This window comes from Electrophorus electricus, chromosome 11 (assembly GCF_041902795.1).
Source record: "Electrophorus electricus isolate QZ-2024a chromosome 11, ASM4190279v1, whole genome shotgun sequence".
NCBI classification, from domain to species: Eukaryota; Metazoa; Chordata; class Actinopteri; order Gymnotiformes; family Gymnotidae; genus Electrophorus; species Electrophorus electricus.
In genome coordinates, this window is record NC_137507.1 from 7145524 (window position 1) to 7163078 (window position 17555).

General features: G+C 43.7%; 2 protein-coding genes across 4 annotated transcripts in view; one reads left to right on the forward strand and one right to left on the reverse strand.

The window, feature by feature from the left end:
• Positions 1-8712, reverse strand: part of ptprr (protein tyrosine phosphatase receptor type R) — a 41692-nt gene extending 32980 nt beyond the window's left edge. For 2 of the 3 annotated variants that reach the window (XM_027007504.3, XM_027007503.3), the window contains exons 1-2: positions 8365-8712; positions 6940-7241 (exon numbers count right to left, since the gene is read on the reverse strand). In XM_027007504.3, the coding sequence (XP_026863305.2) occupies positions 6940-7241; positions 8365-8425 (363 nt within the window). In that variant the 5' untranslated portion in view covers positions 8426-8712. The remainder of the gene's footprint in view (positions 1-6939; positions 7242-8364) is intronic. The other variant, XM_027007505.3, reaches the window with a different exon arrangement.
• Positions 8713-12392: 3680 nt separating this feature from the next.
• On the forward strand, positions 12393-15553 carry LOC113575787 (tetraspanin-8). Its single transcript, XM_027007495.3, has 9 exons — positions 12393-12549; positions 12703-12759; positions 13111-13227; positions 13346-13420; positions 13515-13610; positions 13701-13832; positions 14113-14154; positions 14256-14339; positions 14920-15553. Exons 1-9 carry the CDS (start codon positions 12490-12492, stop codon positions 15046-15048), a joined length of 792 nt encoding a protein of 263 aa, XP_026863296.3. The 5' UTR covers positions 12393-12489; the 3' UTR covers positions 15049-15553.
• The last annotated feature ends 2002 nt before the right edge of the window (positions 15554-17555 follow it).

Below are 17555 nucleotides of genomic sequence, written 5' to 3' on the forward strand. Positions count from 1 at the left end.
GTGTTCAGCATGCAGTTTGTAGTATGCAATGTTTAAATCGTAGTATGCAGTGTTTAGTATGTAGCATGCAGTGTGCACTTTGCTAACTTGCTAGTTTGCGAAAGGCCTGTTAAAGGAACGCAATGGCGTTCAGAGTCATCGTGTGTGGCTAAGACAGGAAGTCTGATGTGTGGGTGTACTTTGGTTTGGTGCTTGTTTGTTTTGCTTGTCTGAGCAGATGCTGATTGTCTTTGAGGACCAACTCTGCAGACCTCGCACAAGAAACATTTCTGCGAAGGAATAAAGCTGTTCCAGTTTGTTCAGCCATCTACGTGAGCACTGTGCTTTACCACACTGTAAGGCAACCACACAAGCTAACTTTGCTATACTCATTTGCATATGTCACAATGTCATGATCTGTCTCACACTTAAAGCGTCTGGCAGATGCTCTCATCCAGAGTCACTTACATGTCTATCAGTATGACCGGCTGTGAGCTCATTGGGAAATGACCCCATGACCTTGGTGTCGATGGCACTTTTCTCTACATCCTCTACCAGGTTTTGTTTTGCTTCAGCTGTATATGTTTCTAAAGCAAGCTTCCAATGTTTGGGTTATGCCTGCGTTAAATTCCATAGTAAAGGCAAGGTTTAACAAGGTTTCAGCCTTATTTTCTCAGGGTCGGTCCAATATGATGAAGGCCCTAAATTTAAGGGCCCTATATGTGTCCATCTAGAAGGATAGAGAGAGAGAAAGAAAAAGAGAGAGATGTCAGCAGAAATGCCCAGCTCCAGGAAAGTAGACAGGCCTTTGGTTGATGTGATTTGGGTTGTTTAAGATTTGCTTCACTGATGCATTGCTTGACACATCAGTTTATCAAAATTCGACTTTGGGACAAATGACAGCATGTAATCACTGTGATAGAGACATGGTTCACAGCTCATTGTGCTCCTCAGGGCTGTTGAAAACACATGCATTTTCTCACAGTGAAAGCCACTGCTCCCTGGTGGAGAATGGGACTCTAGCAGTGGCTCAGAGGATACAGACTGAGAAGCAAGCAAAGGACCTGCAGAGTTTAACCTGAAAAGATTTGCTTAAAAAGAACTATAGCTGTAGACCATGCCCACATAGACCACACCTTTGAACTATAGCTGTAGACCACACCCACATAGACCACACCTTTGGACTATAGCTGTAGACCACACCCACATAGACCACAACTTTGTACTATATCTATAGACCACACCCACACAGACCACACCTTTGAACTGTAGTCATAGACCACACCCACATAGACCTCACCTTTGGACTATAGCCGTAGACCACACCCACATAGACCACACCTTTGAATTATAGCCGTAGACCACACCCAAATAGACCACACCTTTGGACTATAGCTGTAGACCACACCCACATAGACCACACCTTTGGACTATAGCTGTAGACCACACCCACATAGACCACACCTTTGCATTTAAGGTGTTCAGGAAAGCAGATGTTTTCTGGGTAACATTTACTAAAATGTGAGACACACCTAAACTGCGCTTTACTTTAAGGGAAAAGAAACATAACAGTCAGAAAAGACAGAAAGAGTTAAAAACAGAAAGACAAAGTGTGTGTGTGCGCTTGTGTGTATGCACGTGTGTGTGCACACACATGTGTCTGTGTGTGTCAGAGAGCAAGACTGAGTCAGAAAACACTGGCCATGCTGACCATGTGCCCAACCACTGCCCCTCCCCCTCTCTAATGTAACACTGAGGGAGAATCCATTACTGCAACAGGAAATACACTCAGGGAAACACACACACACACACACACACACACACACACACACACACACTGAGAAGTTCTCATTGTGCCTCCTCAGCTTCTGCCAGGCTACCAGGTTTCAGCACAGGCAGGAGACGCTGCATCTGGCTGCCATCAACACTACACTCACAAAAATAAATACAAAAATCATACTCAAACACACAAGCGCATACTCAGTCACGCACACACACATACACACACACACACACACACACACACACACACACAACGTACTCCCCAACATGTCCATCACATTCGGCAGTCGCCCTCACATCTGCCTGTTGGCCTCTGTCTCTTGACCGCTGTGCCTTGACCTCTGTACCTTGACCTCTGGAGTTTGAACTTTGTGTACCTCTGGTTGTTTACATCTGTACATTGACCTCTCTGTGTTGACCTCTGCGTATTTACCTCTGGTTGTTTACATCTGTATATTGACCTCTCTACGTTGACCTCTGTGTGTATAACACCATTCATGTGAACTCCGGGTAGGACTCTTAAGTTCACTGTCTGGTAGCAGGTAGAGAAGAACAGGTTCCAATTTTGAGTTTTGGTTCCTCATTTTCAGAAAGTTTTCCTTTCCTGATAACATCCACTCACTTGTCACTCATCCTGATCTCTATGAAGCAGATGAATATTTCTCATATAAAGTATGTCAAAAATTCAACTGGATGTCATTAAAAAAGGCATCAGGCCAAAAGAAGACATTATCTTAACGAGGTTACATTTTTAACACTTTAACACTGGAGCATTACAACGTTCAAACATTTTTCGAAATTTCATTATTTAATCGAAAAAGAGGAAGTGTGACATTCTCGTGATAATAAAATAATATTAACACACTAGATCCCACAGTGTTAACACAGTAATATTGCTCTTGGTTGTACTGCGCTTAATCCTATACTGTTAACAAAAATATATTAAGACATTAATATTAATATAATATTAATAACATATTAATTAATATTAATATATTAGATAGTACTCAGCACATGGTGCGTGATTTTTGATATTTTGAATATGAATACGATTATAATGGTTGCATTGCATTATGGGATCAGGTTTCCCTTCATAGCAAAAAGCTGAGACAGACCTGTGATGCTGGTCTCTCCTTAAGTGCTTCCCAGGCCTGGTGTGTAGGTGGCGTGGAGCACCAGAGCTGGTCCTCCCTCATGAGTAGAAGCCACACATGCGCACACACACACACACACACACACACACACACACACACACACACACACACACACACACACACACACACACACACACACACGAGCAGAAGGGCAACAGCTCTGCCTTCAGAATAACTGTACTTAATATCCTCAGTCACCCTGGCCCACAGGCTACCTCTACACTGACACACACACACACACACACACACACACCCATGTCTCACACACATACACACACCCCTGGCCCCAATTTGTTATACTGATGAGAAAAGCTGCAGGTCCATGTCACTCTCACTGTTTCCATGGTGATGGACAGAGGAACAGGGTACAGAAGTTGAACAGGGGTCCCTCTTCCATGGCCAATCAGCTATTAGAGCCATTGGCAAGACTCCTGCTACCATGCAGAGCATGTTACATCTCCTCTCTCCCCTCCTCTCCTCTCCTTTTTCCCCTGTACACCTTTCTGCAATATTTGTTATCTCTGTTTCCAACATCTTCACATACACTGCGTACGAGCGTGTTATGATTTAGGTAAATAAATACCCTACAGTTCTGTTCATGGCTGATGATGACAAACAGGTGCAGCCCCCAGGAAGGATGACAGAACCTGACCAAGATCCTCCACACATCCATCAAACAGCCAAACAATGCAGATTACCACCTGGCAGCACAGAGGAGTTTCACACTGTCCAGAGTGGTACATCCCAGAGCTGTACATGTCAGAGTGGTATGACCCAGAGCAGTACGTGTCATGCGCACACACACGAGACACACATACACACACACAAACACACGCGCACACACACACACACGCACATACACACACGCACACACAAACACACACGCACGCACACAAACGCACGCACGCACACAAACACGCACACACAAACGCGCGCGTACACATACACACACACACACACACACACACACAAACTGACTCGAAACGGACGTATGCCATCTGTGTGGTTACGCAACCACTCGGTAAACTGAGGACATGGCAGGTGACAACCACCTGCCTCTTTCTTTCTCTCGCTCTCTCTGTCCCTCTCTCTCTACTTCTTTTCCTATATTCGCACCTGTCCTGCTTCACCCCTTCCATAATGATTTCTCCATTTGGTATCTGTTCATCTTTTTTTTAATTTCCTTCTTTAAGACATCTCTTCCTTCTCCTTCAGAAGCCGCTGAACCCGACTGATCCCTGACTAATGTTAATACATTCAACTGTGAAAACAAAATCCAATAATTATTCATCAACCGTTCAAAAGGAAGCTCTTCTGCAAAGACTCGATGTGCATTGGGGGGGGAGGAGATGGAGAGATCCCCTACGTAAAGCCACACATAAACACATACACACACACACACACCATATGCATTTACCCACGCCCATGAGAGTGATGTGCACATACGCACTCACAGTCAGCAAAAAACCTTCCTTGTCACGGGGGAATTTAGATAATATACTCCATGAGATGATTTATAGAAGATTAGAGAATATACTCCAGGAATTTATTTACAAATTAGAGAATAAACTCCAGGAGTTTATTTACAGATTAGAGAATATACTCAGGAGATGATTTATAGAAGAGTCATCCTATGCAAGCATCCAGAGAGAAACTATCTAACCCATTGTATTAACAGACTGAAAATGTGATATGTGGTATAAATATGATGGCATTCCCGTCATCTCTGGAACTACAGGGACTGAGTTGGTTTGGTATACACATACACGTTCACATACAGAACTGGCAGTTTCCATAATATCATTAAAGTGTGCATCCTACTTACAGCAAGTAGGAAAACACACTGTGTGTGTTTTCCCATCCAGTACTCAGGCCAGACTGGCCTAAAAGTGACCCAAAAGTAAGAGAATATAAAGAAAAATATAAAAACTCATCAACAAACCAATTCTTCACCTATTTGTACTTATTCATAAAACCGCTGACACAATACTTTAAAATATTGATGGGACTCTTAACTCTTCGAGGTTCATACTTTGTTTTATCCATATTTCTAAAACGCAGATATCTTTAGTGTGGTGAATTCCATGCATATGTTAAGAGCCCAGTAGAGTTCACACCCACCTACACAACAGACAAAGCTTTCAGTGAGAGCCTGGAGATCTGACTGGGCCAGCTCTGTGTCCTGGAGGCTCCCAGAGGTCCAGATGTCCCAGGAGCTAGCAGGGGGCGGCAGGGGCCTCTTCTAGAGGCCAGTGCCTGAGGGCTGAAGGCTGTTGAGACTTCAGCAGCAGAAACAGACTAATGTCTCAGCTAGCAGGACAACGGGGAGATCGTGGAGATCACAAGTGAGTACACACACCACCTTCGCTTAGAAACAAACATGCAAACATAAAGACTAACGAAAACTACATGCTCCCTTACACGGCAATCAGACGTCAGTAAGCTGTGTTTCTCATGTCAGGTGCATTCTTATATTTCACTCATTTGTAGTTGAAATATTTTTGTGAAATATTTGATACCGAAACCAAACTACAACCATGAACAACAAAGCAGTGAACAATATACAAAATCTCCATTCTGACAAAACTGATCACTGGAGCTCTGAGACACAAACAACAGTTGGTTAAGCAAAGACATGCCAGTGACTACACAAGACACTAGCTACTGACTAGCAGTTGGTATAGTGTAATGGGTGACAATACTGCCCCCCAGTGGGGAATAGGGTTCATTCACCTGTCTAGTTAAATGCATGATAGCGTACCAGTAAAAGTCCTTGGGCGTGACTGGTAACGAACGCTGCCTTCACCCACCTCTGTGACATGACTGAACTTGCATCTGTCAAATGCATGAATGTAATGAACCGCCCGTGGTCAGTGTGGAAACTCATTGCAGAGGTTTCTGCCGCATTTCAACAAAAGGTCTCAGAATCTAAACTCCGGAATTAGTGTGATGTCCTACAACACACAAGTGTTTGTGGATCTCAGCACTCCTTTGTCATCTATCGTGCAGTCCCAGCTCGCAGAAACAGCCACACCCCTCTCTGGTCAGTCCAGCTCTGATTTCTGGACAAACGCTGGGGTGTATCCACGGCTACGAGCCCTTCTGTCTCCGCTCCATGTCTCGACAGACCAAGCCCAGTCAGGCCAGCTCTTCTCGGCTGTCAGAGCCACTGCTCCGTTCACACATTGGTCACTATCCTTGGGTGATGTTTTTCAGCTGGTTTCTGTCAGACCCACCAGCACACCAGGAAAACTTCACTGTTATTTGGTGGGTTTTCTATTTCAGCCGCTGCTATGTAGGTGCACTCTTTTTCCTCACACTGCGCCAGTCACTGGTAACTCGCACTGTGCAACACTCACACTGTAAACAAATCATTTGATTCACCTCTCTCTCTCTCTCTCTCTCTCTCTCTCTCTCTCTCTCTCTCTCTCTCTCTCTCTCTCTCTCTCTCTCTCTCTCTCTCTCTCTCTCTCTCTCTCTCTCTCTCTCTCTCTCTCTCTCTCTCTCTGGGCCATTTTAAGAAAACGGCTGGTGAGTGTTTATGTGGGCAAATGCCCTGGTACTTTTTCATATGTTAGCTGGCACACACCTTCATGACAAAACAAACTTCGGATTTGGTATTTGGACATGAAGTGATTTTGATTGAACCGAGAAGTCAGATGGTCTGTCTGTGCTGCCGACTCTGGTGTCAGACGGCAAATTTGACAAAAATGTAACAAAAAAACGTTATGTGTATTTGCTGTGGCTCTTACTAAAGTCAAGTTCATTTTGAATAAGAAAGGATCCAAAAATCTGCTTTGAGATCTATAGAGAGAATACCTGGCGATGCTTTACAGTAATGGCTTCTACATTTTCAATTAATATTTTAAATAAATGTATACCTCTGTATACAAAGTAGTAACCTGAAGCCTAACATAAGAAGCAAACTTTTGCTTGTTTCAAAACCTCAAACTTCCACATAGCCCCTAATAGCAACTCACAAGTTGGCCTCTGCCCTGCCTACTGAGACCCAGACGTCACTCACCATGGTGACGATGTGACGCGCTGACACAGGTGTGTCCTCCACATGCACCTCTTGGTCTTCCGCCCTGGCGAGCAGGCTGAGTCCTGAGTGGTCCTGCACAACCTGCTGAAAATGCGGCTCCAGGAGTGTGGAGGGCATCACCTTGGCAACTCGAGCATGGGACTGGGCATGAGCAGATGCACTGGTGAGTTTCAGCGCCTGCTCCTGTTCCCGGAGGCCCGCGCGTCGATACCGTGGAGTGACTGGCACCTGGCGACCGTAATGCCGTGCCGGATACACCCTACCATCCCCCGAGAAGCCCCCTGAAAGAACAACATAAGCACAACACTGAGGAAATAAATCACAACTAAACGTAAACACTAAAAACAAATAAGTAAATATGAATACTTTTATTATTATTATTATTATTATTATTAATAGTTGCATTTTTATTGCGCCTTTCTCAAACTCAAGGTTGCTTTACAAATATTGCTTTTTTTTCTTTTTCTGTATGAGAATGTGTAACTATAGTTTAACTATGAGAAATTCTATTTGGCTGATTTTGAAACAACAAAAAGATTAATTTTCCACTTCATTTCTATAACACTTAAGTAAGGGGGTTTTATGCAATTTTTAGACTTATGTCTAATACTGTACTGTGAAATCTCGAAATACAAGATTTGAGGCTGTTACCCCCAGGTGTCTAATATGACCGGATTCAAACAATAAACAATCATTCTGACATCATGAAGTCAGTGCACTGTGTCTTTAAATCAACTTAAATCACTGCACTGTGGCTTTAAATCAGTCTAAATCTCTGTACCATGGCTTTAAATCAGCCTAAATCACTGCTCAGTCTTTAAAGCAGTTTAAGGAAATTTTAAATACCCCAAATGCAAGAACAAAAGGTTATTAGTTGACAGCCAAGTCATTTATGAGTATGTTTATCCAGACAGCAGTTCACACGTTTCGTGCGCGGCGACCGTGCTGCTTTTCGGCGAAACCAGTCCGAGAGACTGGAGGTGCAGACACAAGACATCGGACAGAACTGCACGATAATGCCAGACGACATGTATTCCCACATAGTCTTCATATTGTACATTTCAACCACATTTCCTTTGTCGCACGCAGAATACCTTGCTTATTTGAGGTTACGTGATGACAGCAAAAGATTAAGCAAAGAAGTAGTGGCTATAGTGTTGTCAAAGGAAACGGTACTGAGGATGGAGGGATGCAACATAACAGCCATTATCCCGATGTGCATTTCCAGCCCATGTTCTCGAGACGCATGCTGCTCCTCTACCCATTCACCCCGCGCGCTATGAGCAGCTAAATGTCTGCCTTCTCTGACTGTGAAATGTCGACAGAAGGAAACCCCCAAAACTGACAATGAGATATGAAACGTATGATAAATTCAAAAGAACGAGATATGAAACGTGCACTCACCTGCAATCTCCACTCTAACCAGTAAAAACACGAGGACGCAAACGATGCTTCGTCCGTACATGTTTCCGTGAACTCACTCTATCATCGATTTGCACATTGGATAGTCTACAGGGCGAATGTAGAAAAAACCCTTATCGCGATTCCCTCTGCCCCGCCATGGGATTTCACTGTATGTAAGAATGTCTGCAGATTTTAGGCTAATAAACCCTATTTTATATGGTAAATAGTCTGCCATCCATTATTGTTTTTCAGAGCTTTCGGGATGATTTGTAGAGCTTCAAAAGAAGGGCGAGGAATCGGTGAGATCCAGCACGCGCAGTTCAGGCTTTTGTGTGTGTGTGTGTGTGTGTGTGTGTGTGTGTGTGTGTGTGTGTGTGTGTGTGTGTGTGTGTGTGTGTGTGTGTGTGTGTGTGTGTGTGTGTGTGTGTTTGGAGGGGGGAGGAAGGGAGGTTGTCTGCACAAGCATGCATAAGACTGGCGCGAGCCACTGTACACCTTTCTAAACCCAAACCATTTTTATCGGTACCATCATTAGTTTATCTGAAAACGGTATAAATTAGAGTCTTGGTTTTAAAAAAGAACAATTTTAAATATACTAAGTAAAGAAAGGCTGGTGACCTTAATAGGTCAGCAGTATAGCAGACTGCGTAAACAATGTAGCTACTGAACAAATGACAGTAAAGGCGAGCTTTCACCAGCATTAAAACAGCCCATGGATCTTTGCCTAGTTATCAACTGATAAAGAAGACCGACTGAAGACTGATCAGAAGAGCATCCATCGATCTATCCATCCATGCACTGTTGTAAAATATTACTAAAACAGAACTGTTTCCTTGTCAAAACCCCACTGAATCAAGGCACGTGAGCTTGCAGGGTGTTTCCTAAAATCTGCACTGTGCAAATTTGGGGATTGGCGAGCTCTCTGGTGGAAATATGTAAGTGCACAAAACGTTGAAAGAGAATTCGTGCAGCTCCGTGATAGAAATGTGGCCTGAGAGAGCGACTGCTGTCAGCTGAAGGCTGTGTGCACTTTGGCCACTGCTCTGCAGAAAGCTGTGCCAGATCACATGCCTTTGGATGCTTGGAGACCTGCGTTTTGGCTGGTTTGTGAGACCTACTTTTGAGACAAAAATTTATCTCCTATGTGGTGCTGTTCATACGAATTCTCTCTAAAAATACTCTTTTTGTTTTGAAAATGAGGATTCGAGAAATGCACCAAAGCGACCGAGGAAAACTGTAATACCTGAAGACATCAGACTTCTGAAATACGCCAGTCAGACCCACCAGCTCAGACTTCTGAATGAATGTTTCAGGCTTCACAGGGCAACTCGCAGCAGTACCAGGACACTGTGTTTAGCAGACACGTTTTCCTCTTGACTCAGTAAAGTGACTTACATTTATGGCGTTTGGCTTCTCTCTGTTTGAAGCTTTAAACTGGTGCCTAGCTCAGTGGAGGACTGAGCCCAGTTAAAATCGGACTGGTACCAGAAGTGTCCTGCCCCGTCATTTGTCGCTTCTGTGCGCTGTCACTTTAACTCTCTCTATGTGACCATTTTACATGTCTACATAGATCAGATCACAGCACGGTTGTCGTTTTGGATTTATATGCATGCCTGTGGTGATTTTGTCAGACAGGGTGTGCCTCGGAAGTGACAGCTGTTCACATGTAGTGTTAGTGAGCCGCACTATAAATGTGTAAATAATCACAGCGTAACTGGACATTTGTCTGCATTACAGTACAGAATATGTGAGCACAGAGAGTCGTGTGAGTGTGAGAAATATTTTTTTTTCCATTTCTAAATATAGAAAAATAAAATAAAGTTCAATTTTTCGTTTCAGTATTTTAGGATTAGAAACAGAAGGCCAGTTAAAGGTTCCATGGCCTGAGGAGAGAAGCACCCCGATGTAAAACCAGCTTTCCAGAATGAACGGGGGTGAATCGAGCTAAACCGAAAAGTTAAAAATAATTTCTCAGCACTTGGTTGGGATCTTCCTTTAATTTTGGAAAGTATAAGAATGTATTACACTAAAAATACCCAAGAAATCATACCTGCATTTTATTTCTACAGAAAACAAGTTCTGGGCAGTAGGACTCAAGCTTTTCTGGAGTACCAGAAATGCTACTGTCCTACTGCCCAATATACAGATAAGATTTCTTTGCTATTGTTAGTGCTTGTGCACACACTGGCTGCAAGAATAAAACATTGTTATTATAAAATCACTCTGTTAATCTAGAATGAGGATGACTGTGGTTTCCTCAGGTATGCCCATGTCCCCTTAATCTAATGTTTCAGAACTCTGTGTTCTGTCTGCGGAACTCATTGTCCTCTCTGACCTCATGTTGTCCTTAATTTCATAAGAGAAGATTCCCCTTACATTAGTAGAAATAACTGCAACTTGTAGCAGCTGGCTAAGAACTTGTAAAAAGCAAGGGCTTCGTGTGAGTAAAGATTCACATATTCCTGCTGCATCGTAAACATATTCACATAATTACTGTGACCGAAATGGATCCCAATTCCTACATTAGCATTGTTCTTTTCTGTGTGTTTCACTTTATGTGGATTCATATTGATATTTGAATATTGGAAGTTCTTTTAAAATTAAAATAACACTTACATGTATGGATGATTTGATTTTTAGAAAATGTATAGTAAATCAGGATTAAATGCTGATAATAATAAATCATATTTCTAACATGCTCTTCTAATATTCAAAGAACAAATTACACACCACAGAATTATTCATAACAAGGGTTAAATATTTCTTATTGTCATCGGATGGGATCGTCTAGTTAAAGTGTTTAATCTGGGCCATATGTGTCACAGTAAAGGTCCAGGTCTGGCCGTAGGGTTTAAAGTTGGCTGTGATTCAGCAATTACAGTCGTGGCCAGAGTTTTGAGACTAGCACAAATTTTGGTTTTCAAAGAGTTTGCTGCTACAGTTTTTATGGTGGCAATATGCATCATTGCATTGCATCGAAAGGGCTTCACAGGCAAGGACACTGCTGCATTTAAGACAGCACCTAAATCAGCCAATTATCCAATCATCGAGAACTTTACAGAGAGGTTCAACTGCAGTGAAGAAGGAACGGCAGAAGGCAGGTGTGAGGGCATCTGCACGCACAGTTAGGCAAAGGACGGCTCAGTGACAGGAAGGGCCGTGAAAAGCCACCAAGAAAAACATCGAGGACAGACTGACGTTCTGTATGGGGATTGGACTGGAGAGGAAGCCCACGTCAGAGAAGAAAAGGGTTCTGTGCCAACTGTGAGGCAGCCTGAGACCATTCATGTGTGGGGTTGCTTCTCATCCAAGGGAGTGGATTTGCTCAGAATTTTGCCTGTGAACACTGTCATGAATAAGGAATGGTATCAGACAGAGCACCAAGTCACAAGGCAAAAAGTGAGAACCAAGTGGCTCGGTGAACATCGAAATTTTGGTTCCATGGCCAGGAAACTCCCCAGATCTCAATCCCATTGAGAACCTGTGGTCTCTCCTCAAAAAGAGGGTGGACAAACAAAAACACAGAAACTATAATCAAACACTGATTAGGCAGGAATGGGTTGCCATCCGTCAAGATTTTGCCCAGATGTTGATATCCAGCATAGCAAGATGAATTGCAGAAATCTTAAAAAGAAGGATCAACATTGTAAATATTAAGTATTTGCTTAAACTGGGTGTATTTGTCAATAAAAAAAAGTTAAAAAACTTATGAAATGCTTATAATTTTACTTCACTATACCATATAAAACATCCGACAAAAGCATCTAAAAACAACTGAGGCAGTAAACTTTGTTAAAAACAAAATTTGTCATTCTCATAACTTTTGTCTGTACATGGTACTCGCTAACCCACATTTACAGTTCAGACGAAAAATATTTTCAGAATTATATTGCACAAGACTGCGACGTTTACTGAAAATGATCATATTCTGCGATCCCCACCGTTTCGTATTACCGTAAAGTTCATCCCGATTTGGTCAAGTTCCGCGCTTTTCCTGCGCTCTGCGCCTGCGCCCGGCCCCACCCCTTCGCGGCATATGAAATGCGCAAACAAGCGGCATAACTCACTTCCTACTTTCTTTTCGTTGCTTTTCTTCGGTTTTCCCAAGGAAGCAATACGTGGAAAATGGCAAAAATCAACCCGTGTTTCAAGAAAACTTTTGTTGTCTTCAATGTCCTTTTTGCTGTGAGTTTATTGTGTTATTAAAATATTACGTTTGCACTGAAGCAATGTATAATTTACTGTAAATTATCCACCGTTCAGATGAGAGTTGCACTGGAATGGCTTTGATAGTTAAGTTCTCTTGTCTTGCAATACTCCCGGTTCCCTTCGCTCTAGGTGTTTGGCTTGGTTATCTTGGCAGTGGCTGGCCTGGTTCATCTCTTCTTGGAAGAGGTAGGAGCGCCGAGATCTCGGGCCTGTCCTAAGAATGACAGTTTTGTTGTAGTTTTATTGACTCTCCACTTCAGCTGGAGCGGATAATCTTAACGGAAATGTGGGCTCGCGTGTGTGCGCGTAATTGCAAAGCCCCAGTCTCGCTCCGACTGTCCGGGCGCGCGCTGTCTGCGAGCAGGGCAGTGGTGTCTCAGTGGTTAAGGTGCTTGACTAGTAATCAGAAGGTTGCTGGTTCAAAGTCCTACCACTGCCGGGCCCCTGAGCAAGACCCTTAACCCTCAAGTTATGTTCACTCATAATTGTAAGTCGCTTTGGGTAAAAGTGTCAAGTGAATGCGGTTTTCTTTGCCAGTTTGATGAGAAGTGGAGCGTAGTGCTCAGCCTGTATGTGACAGGAGGGGTCACCTTCATCATCGCTACGCTGGGCGCTTATGGCGCTCACACGGAGAATAAAGGTCTTCTGATCGCAGTAAGTGTGTGACTGGTGCGCCTGGCTGAGCTTAAGGAAACTGACTGTGCTAAATGGTGCCATTTGCCATTGCTCAAAACACCACTGGTTTCTCACCTCGGGTTGTATTCTTTTGCAGTTTTTCACTTTGATGTGTACTGGAACTGTCATTCTCTTCCGGGTAGCGGTTCCAGTAGCCATCTTGCGCTCGGAGGTAACCTTTTTCTGACTCAATATTAAAAAAAATGTGTGTGTCTCTGTTTTGCTTCCCTTTTCTCACTTTCTCTCCTTCTGCCTTTTTCCCTCAGATGATCTTAACTATGAAGACCGAAATGAACCACTTGGTGCCACTGGACCGCACCAGGCCAAATGTTCAGCACATGCTTGTCATGTTTCAGAAGACGGTACATCAGGATGCCTTTCCTTCTCTTACTGACGGTGTTTAACCACAGTTAAATCCAAGTAACCAACTTTTTGATCTGCGTTTTCTCCAGTTCCAGTGCTGTGGATTCTTTAATGGCTACCAGGACTGGGGAGAGGAAGTTCCTGACTCATGCGACTGTGTTTCCACATATGTCCACCCCGATGAGTGTCAGCAGATGACCTCTGTCTCTGCATACAAGAGGGTGTGTGTTAATTCAGTTACTCAAACCTTTAGTCCACGGTGAAAACTAAAGCCATCAACAACTTGAAAAAGATCACTTATTTCACAAGATACTGTATGATTAATATATATGAGAAAATCACACCAGTGATATAATTTACCACCTGTAAGCAGAAGAAAGTGCGGAGTGTGTGCAGCTGTTAATGCCAACTGTACTTCAACGCATCTCACAAGCTTTAAAAAATAGTAAGATAATCTGAGTATTCGTTGTTTACTCACAATGTTCATTATGTTTGCCACAGATATTTCAACTCTCGAACAAAAGCAGGATGGTCTACAAAGAGGTGAAAGACCTGTTGATCTCCTGCATTCCTCTTGTGTGTTGTTTGCCGTCTGTGTGGGTGCAGTGTAGCCAGCGTGTTGACTGTGCTTTCCCTACTTGTAGCCATGTGGCCCCGTGCTGATGCAATACTTGGACAAGATCTATAGTAGCATCCTGGGAGTGCTGTTTGGCCTGGCGGCTTTGGCTGTAAGTATCGTGTGTTTTTAAGGGGCATTATGGCTTATGAATACAGATGGCAGCACCCGCTTTGGAAATTGGAACAAGGAAGAAATGAACTAAAGGCAGATAAAGCCATCTGCCATTTTGTTCACTAAACATATGCTATTATAATTTGATTACTAAATTTATAATATTGACGAGACATTTAAGTATAAATTCAGTTAAAAAAAAATATTTTAATTATTTCAAATTACCTAGAATTGTTGTTATTTGAACATTTACAATATAGATTATCCACAGAACAGTTATAGTCTACTTAGCCAGACCTCCTCCTCCATGATGCCAGCGACTGTTTCACTTCAACACTGTGAAATGAGGAAACGCTCTTGTGAGACTCACTTGTCTCCTGCAGTGCAGTGGTGTTATCAAACCAAAACTTTTAGATCAGAGTCATTTACACTAAAGAGTTTAGGCAGAGAACTAGAAAGCAAAGGGCATAAGTTCTCATGAAGGAGATGGGAGCATATCAAAATGATTAGGTCTGGGAGGTGGGGTCTGAAAGTGTGTGTGATGAATTCAAACGCTGAGCCTCTCTCTCTCTCTCCAGTTGTTGGGAACGGTGATGTCACTTGCGATGATCATCCGTGTTAGCGCTACTGGACACAGCCCTCTGCCCACCTTTGGCGTCAGCTACATACCACCAAAATACTCAGTGCTCGAGAAGAATATCAAGTAGATCCAGAGAAGCACTGTGCGCTTGAACTTGGAGGGAGTCTAAAGAATCCCAGTGTGCAGCATGAAGCGTGCAGGATGGTTCTCCAGATGTGGCTTGGGTGTATTGTGATGGGGCATTTGGTCTCGCTCCAGAGCGCATTTCTGCCCACTAAAAGGGACGGATCTGCTTGTAACTGCTTTTGATGCATTTTCATTTATATTCTTAAACTTGATCAAGCATTATTGTAGATCAGGTGTTTTTTATGTGTGTTGGAAAGTAATAAATTGCACTTTTTCTAGTTTTTGCTTCTTTCTACCTGTGAGTGACCTGTGAGGGTTAGGGTTAGTGTTATAGGGTCAGTTATAGGGTCAGGGTTTATCTTATGATAAACTCAGATTAATCATGGTCACAGTGTAAACAACACAAGATAATATAAGAATGTATTTTGGGGCACAAACGTTTGTAATTGTAAGATGGCATGTATAAAGTTGAGCAATTAATGCAATAAATTCTACTATAAACCTTACCATGCACTTATAGTCTCAGTGTATTTAACTACCGGTACTGTGAATTTGAATATTTTTCACTTATACAGCGACTACTCAAACTCAAGGATGCTGTCAGCTTTACAATCAAATCACACACAAATGAAAAGAAGCAGCCAATTTACACACAGCGTACTCTGAATCAGAGACCACAGAGTGCTGGGGGACGGCACTGGGTGCAGGGGAAGAGAGGAGGTTTAGACGAGGACAGTGTACCAATCATTGGTGGATATGGACACACGCACAGAGAGCACCAACCACCGCTGGATATGGACACACGCACAGAGAGCACCAACCACCGCTGGATATGGACACACGCACAGAGCACCAACCATCGCTGGACACGGACACACACACACACACACCACCAACCATCGCTGGACATACACACACACACACACACACACACACACACACACACACACACACACACACACACAGAGCACCAACCATCCCTGGACACGGGACACACACACATACACAAGCAGAGAGCACCAACCATCACTGGACACGGACACACACACACAGAGCACCAACCATCGCTGGACATGGACACACACACACACACACACACCACCAACCATCGCTGGACACACACACAGAGCACCAACCATCGATGGACATGGACACACACACACACAGAGCACCAACCATCGTTGGACACACACACACACAGAGCACCAACCATTGCTGGACACACACACACACACACACACAGAGCACCAACCATCTATGGACACACACACACATACACACACACAGCACCAACCATCGCTGGACATGGACATACACACAGAGCACCAACCATCGCTGGACACACACACACACACACACACACACACACACAGAGCACCAACCATCCCTGGACACGGGACACACACACATACACAAGCAGAGAGCACCAACCATCACTGGACACGGACACACACACACAGAGCACCAACCATCGCTGGACATGGACACACACACACACAGAGCACCAACCATCGTTGGACACACACACACACAGAGCACCAACCATCGTTGGACACACACACACACAGAGCACCAACCATCGCTGGACATGGACACACACACACACAGAGCACCAACCATCGTTGGACACACACACACACAGAGCACCAACCATTGCTGGACACACACACACACACACACACACAGAGCACCAACCATCTATGGACACACACACACATACACACACACAGCACCAACCATCGCTGGACATGGACATACACACAGAGCACCAACCATCGCTGGACACACACACACACACACACAGAGCACCAACCATCGCTGGACACACACACACACACACAGAGCACCAACCATCGCTGGACACACACACACACACAGAGCACCAACCATCGCTGGACATACACACAGAGCACCAACCATTGCTGGACACACACACAGAGCACCAACCATCGCTGGACACACACACACACAGAGCACCAACCATCACTGGACACACACACACACACACACTCTAAATTGTCCTCTGTGTGTGTGTGTGTGTGTGTGTGTGTGTGTGTGTGTGTGTGTGTGTGTGTGTGTGTGTATCTCATCAATCTAACCTCCATGTTTTTGGACTGTGGGAGGAAACCCGCACACACACAGGGATAGAACATGGAAACTCTACCCAGACTCAAACCCAAGAGCCTAGCATTCAGAGGCAAACGTGCTAAACACCAAGTTGGTACAATCAAGCCTATTAACTGACAAGATATGGAGAACCAGGGGAAACTGAAAGGCACGGCTATTGCCATGTAGTAGCAAGCCACACCAGAAGAGGGAGCCAGAATTGGCAAATAGCTCTACGACAAGGGTGACATCCTTGGGCTATCCCACCAAACGCTACATTCAAGCGATTTCAAAAATGACTTGGAGTATTAATCTATTGATTTACTCACATTAAACATAATCAAGTTCTTCAATGATTTGTTGAGAAGCATAGTTTCATTAAATCAGTGTAAACGGTTCAGA

What these genes read in the sequence shown, in the direction of transcription:
- LOC113575787 (XM_027007495.3), top strand. Translation starts at nt 12,490, where the DNA reads ATGGCAAAAATCAACCCGTGTTTCAAGAAAACTTTTGTTGTCTTCAAT. An exon ending in TCTTCAATGTCCTTTTTGCT is followed by an intron (nt 12,550 to 12,702) that starts GTGAGTTTATTG and finishes CCTTCGCTCTAG; the next exon opens with GTGTTTGGCTTGGTTATCTT. An exon ending in TAGCCATCTTGCGCTCGGAG is followed by an intron (nt 13,421 to 13,514) that starts GTAACCTTTTTC and finishes TTTTTCCCTCAG; the next exon opens with ATGATCTTAACTATGAAGAC.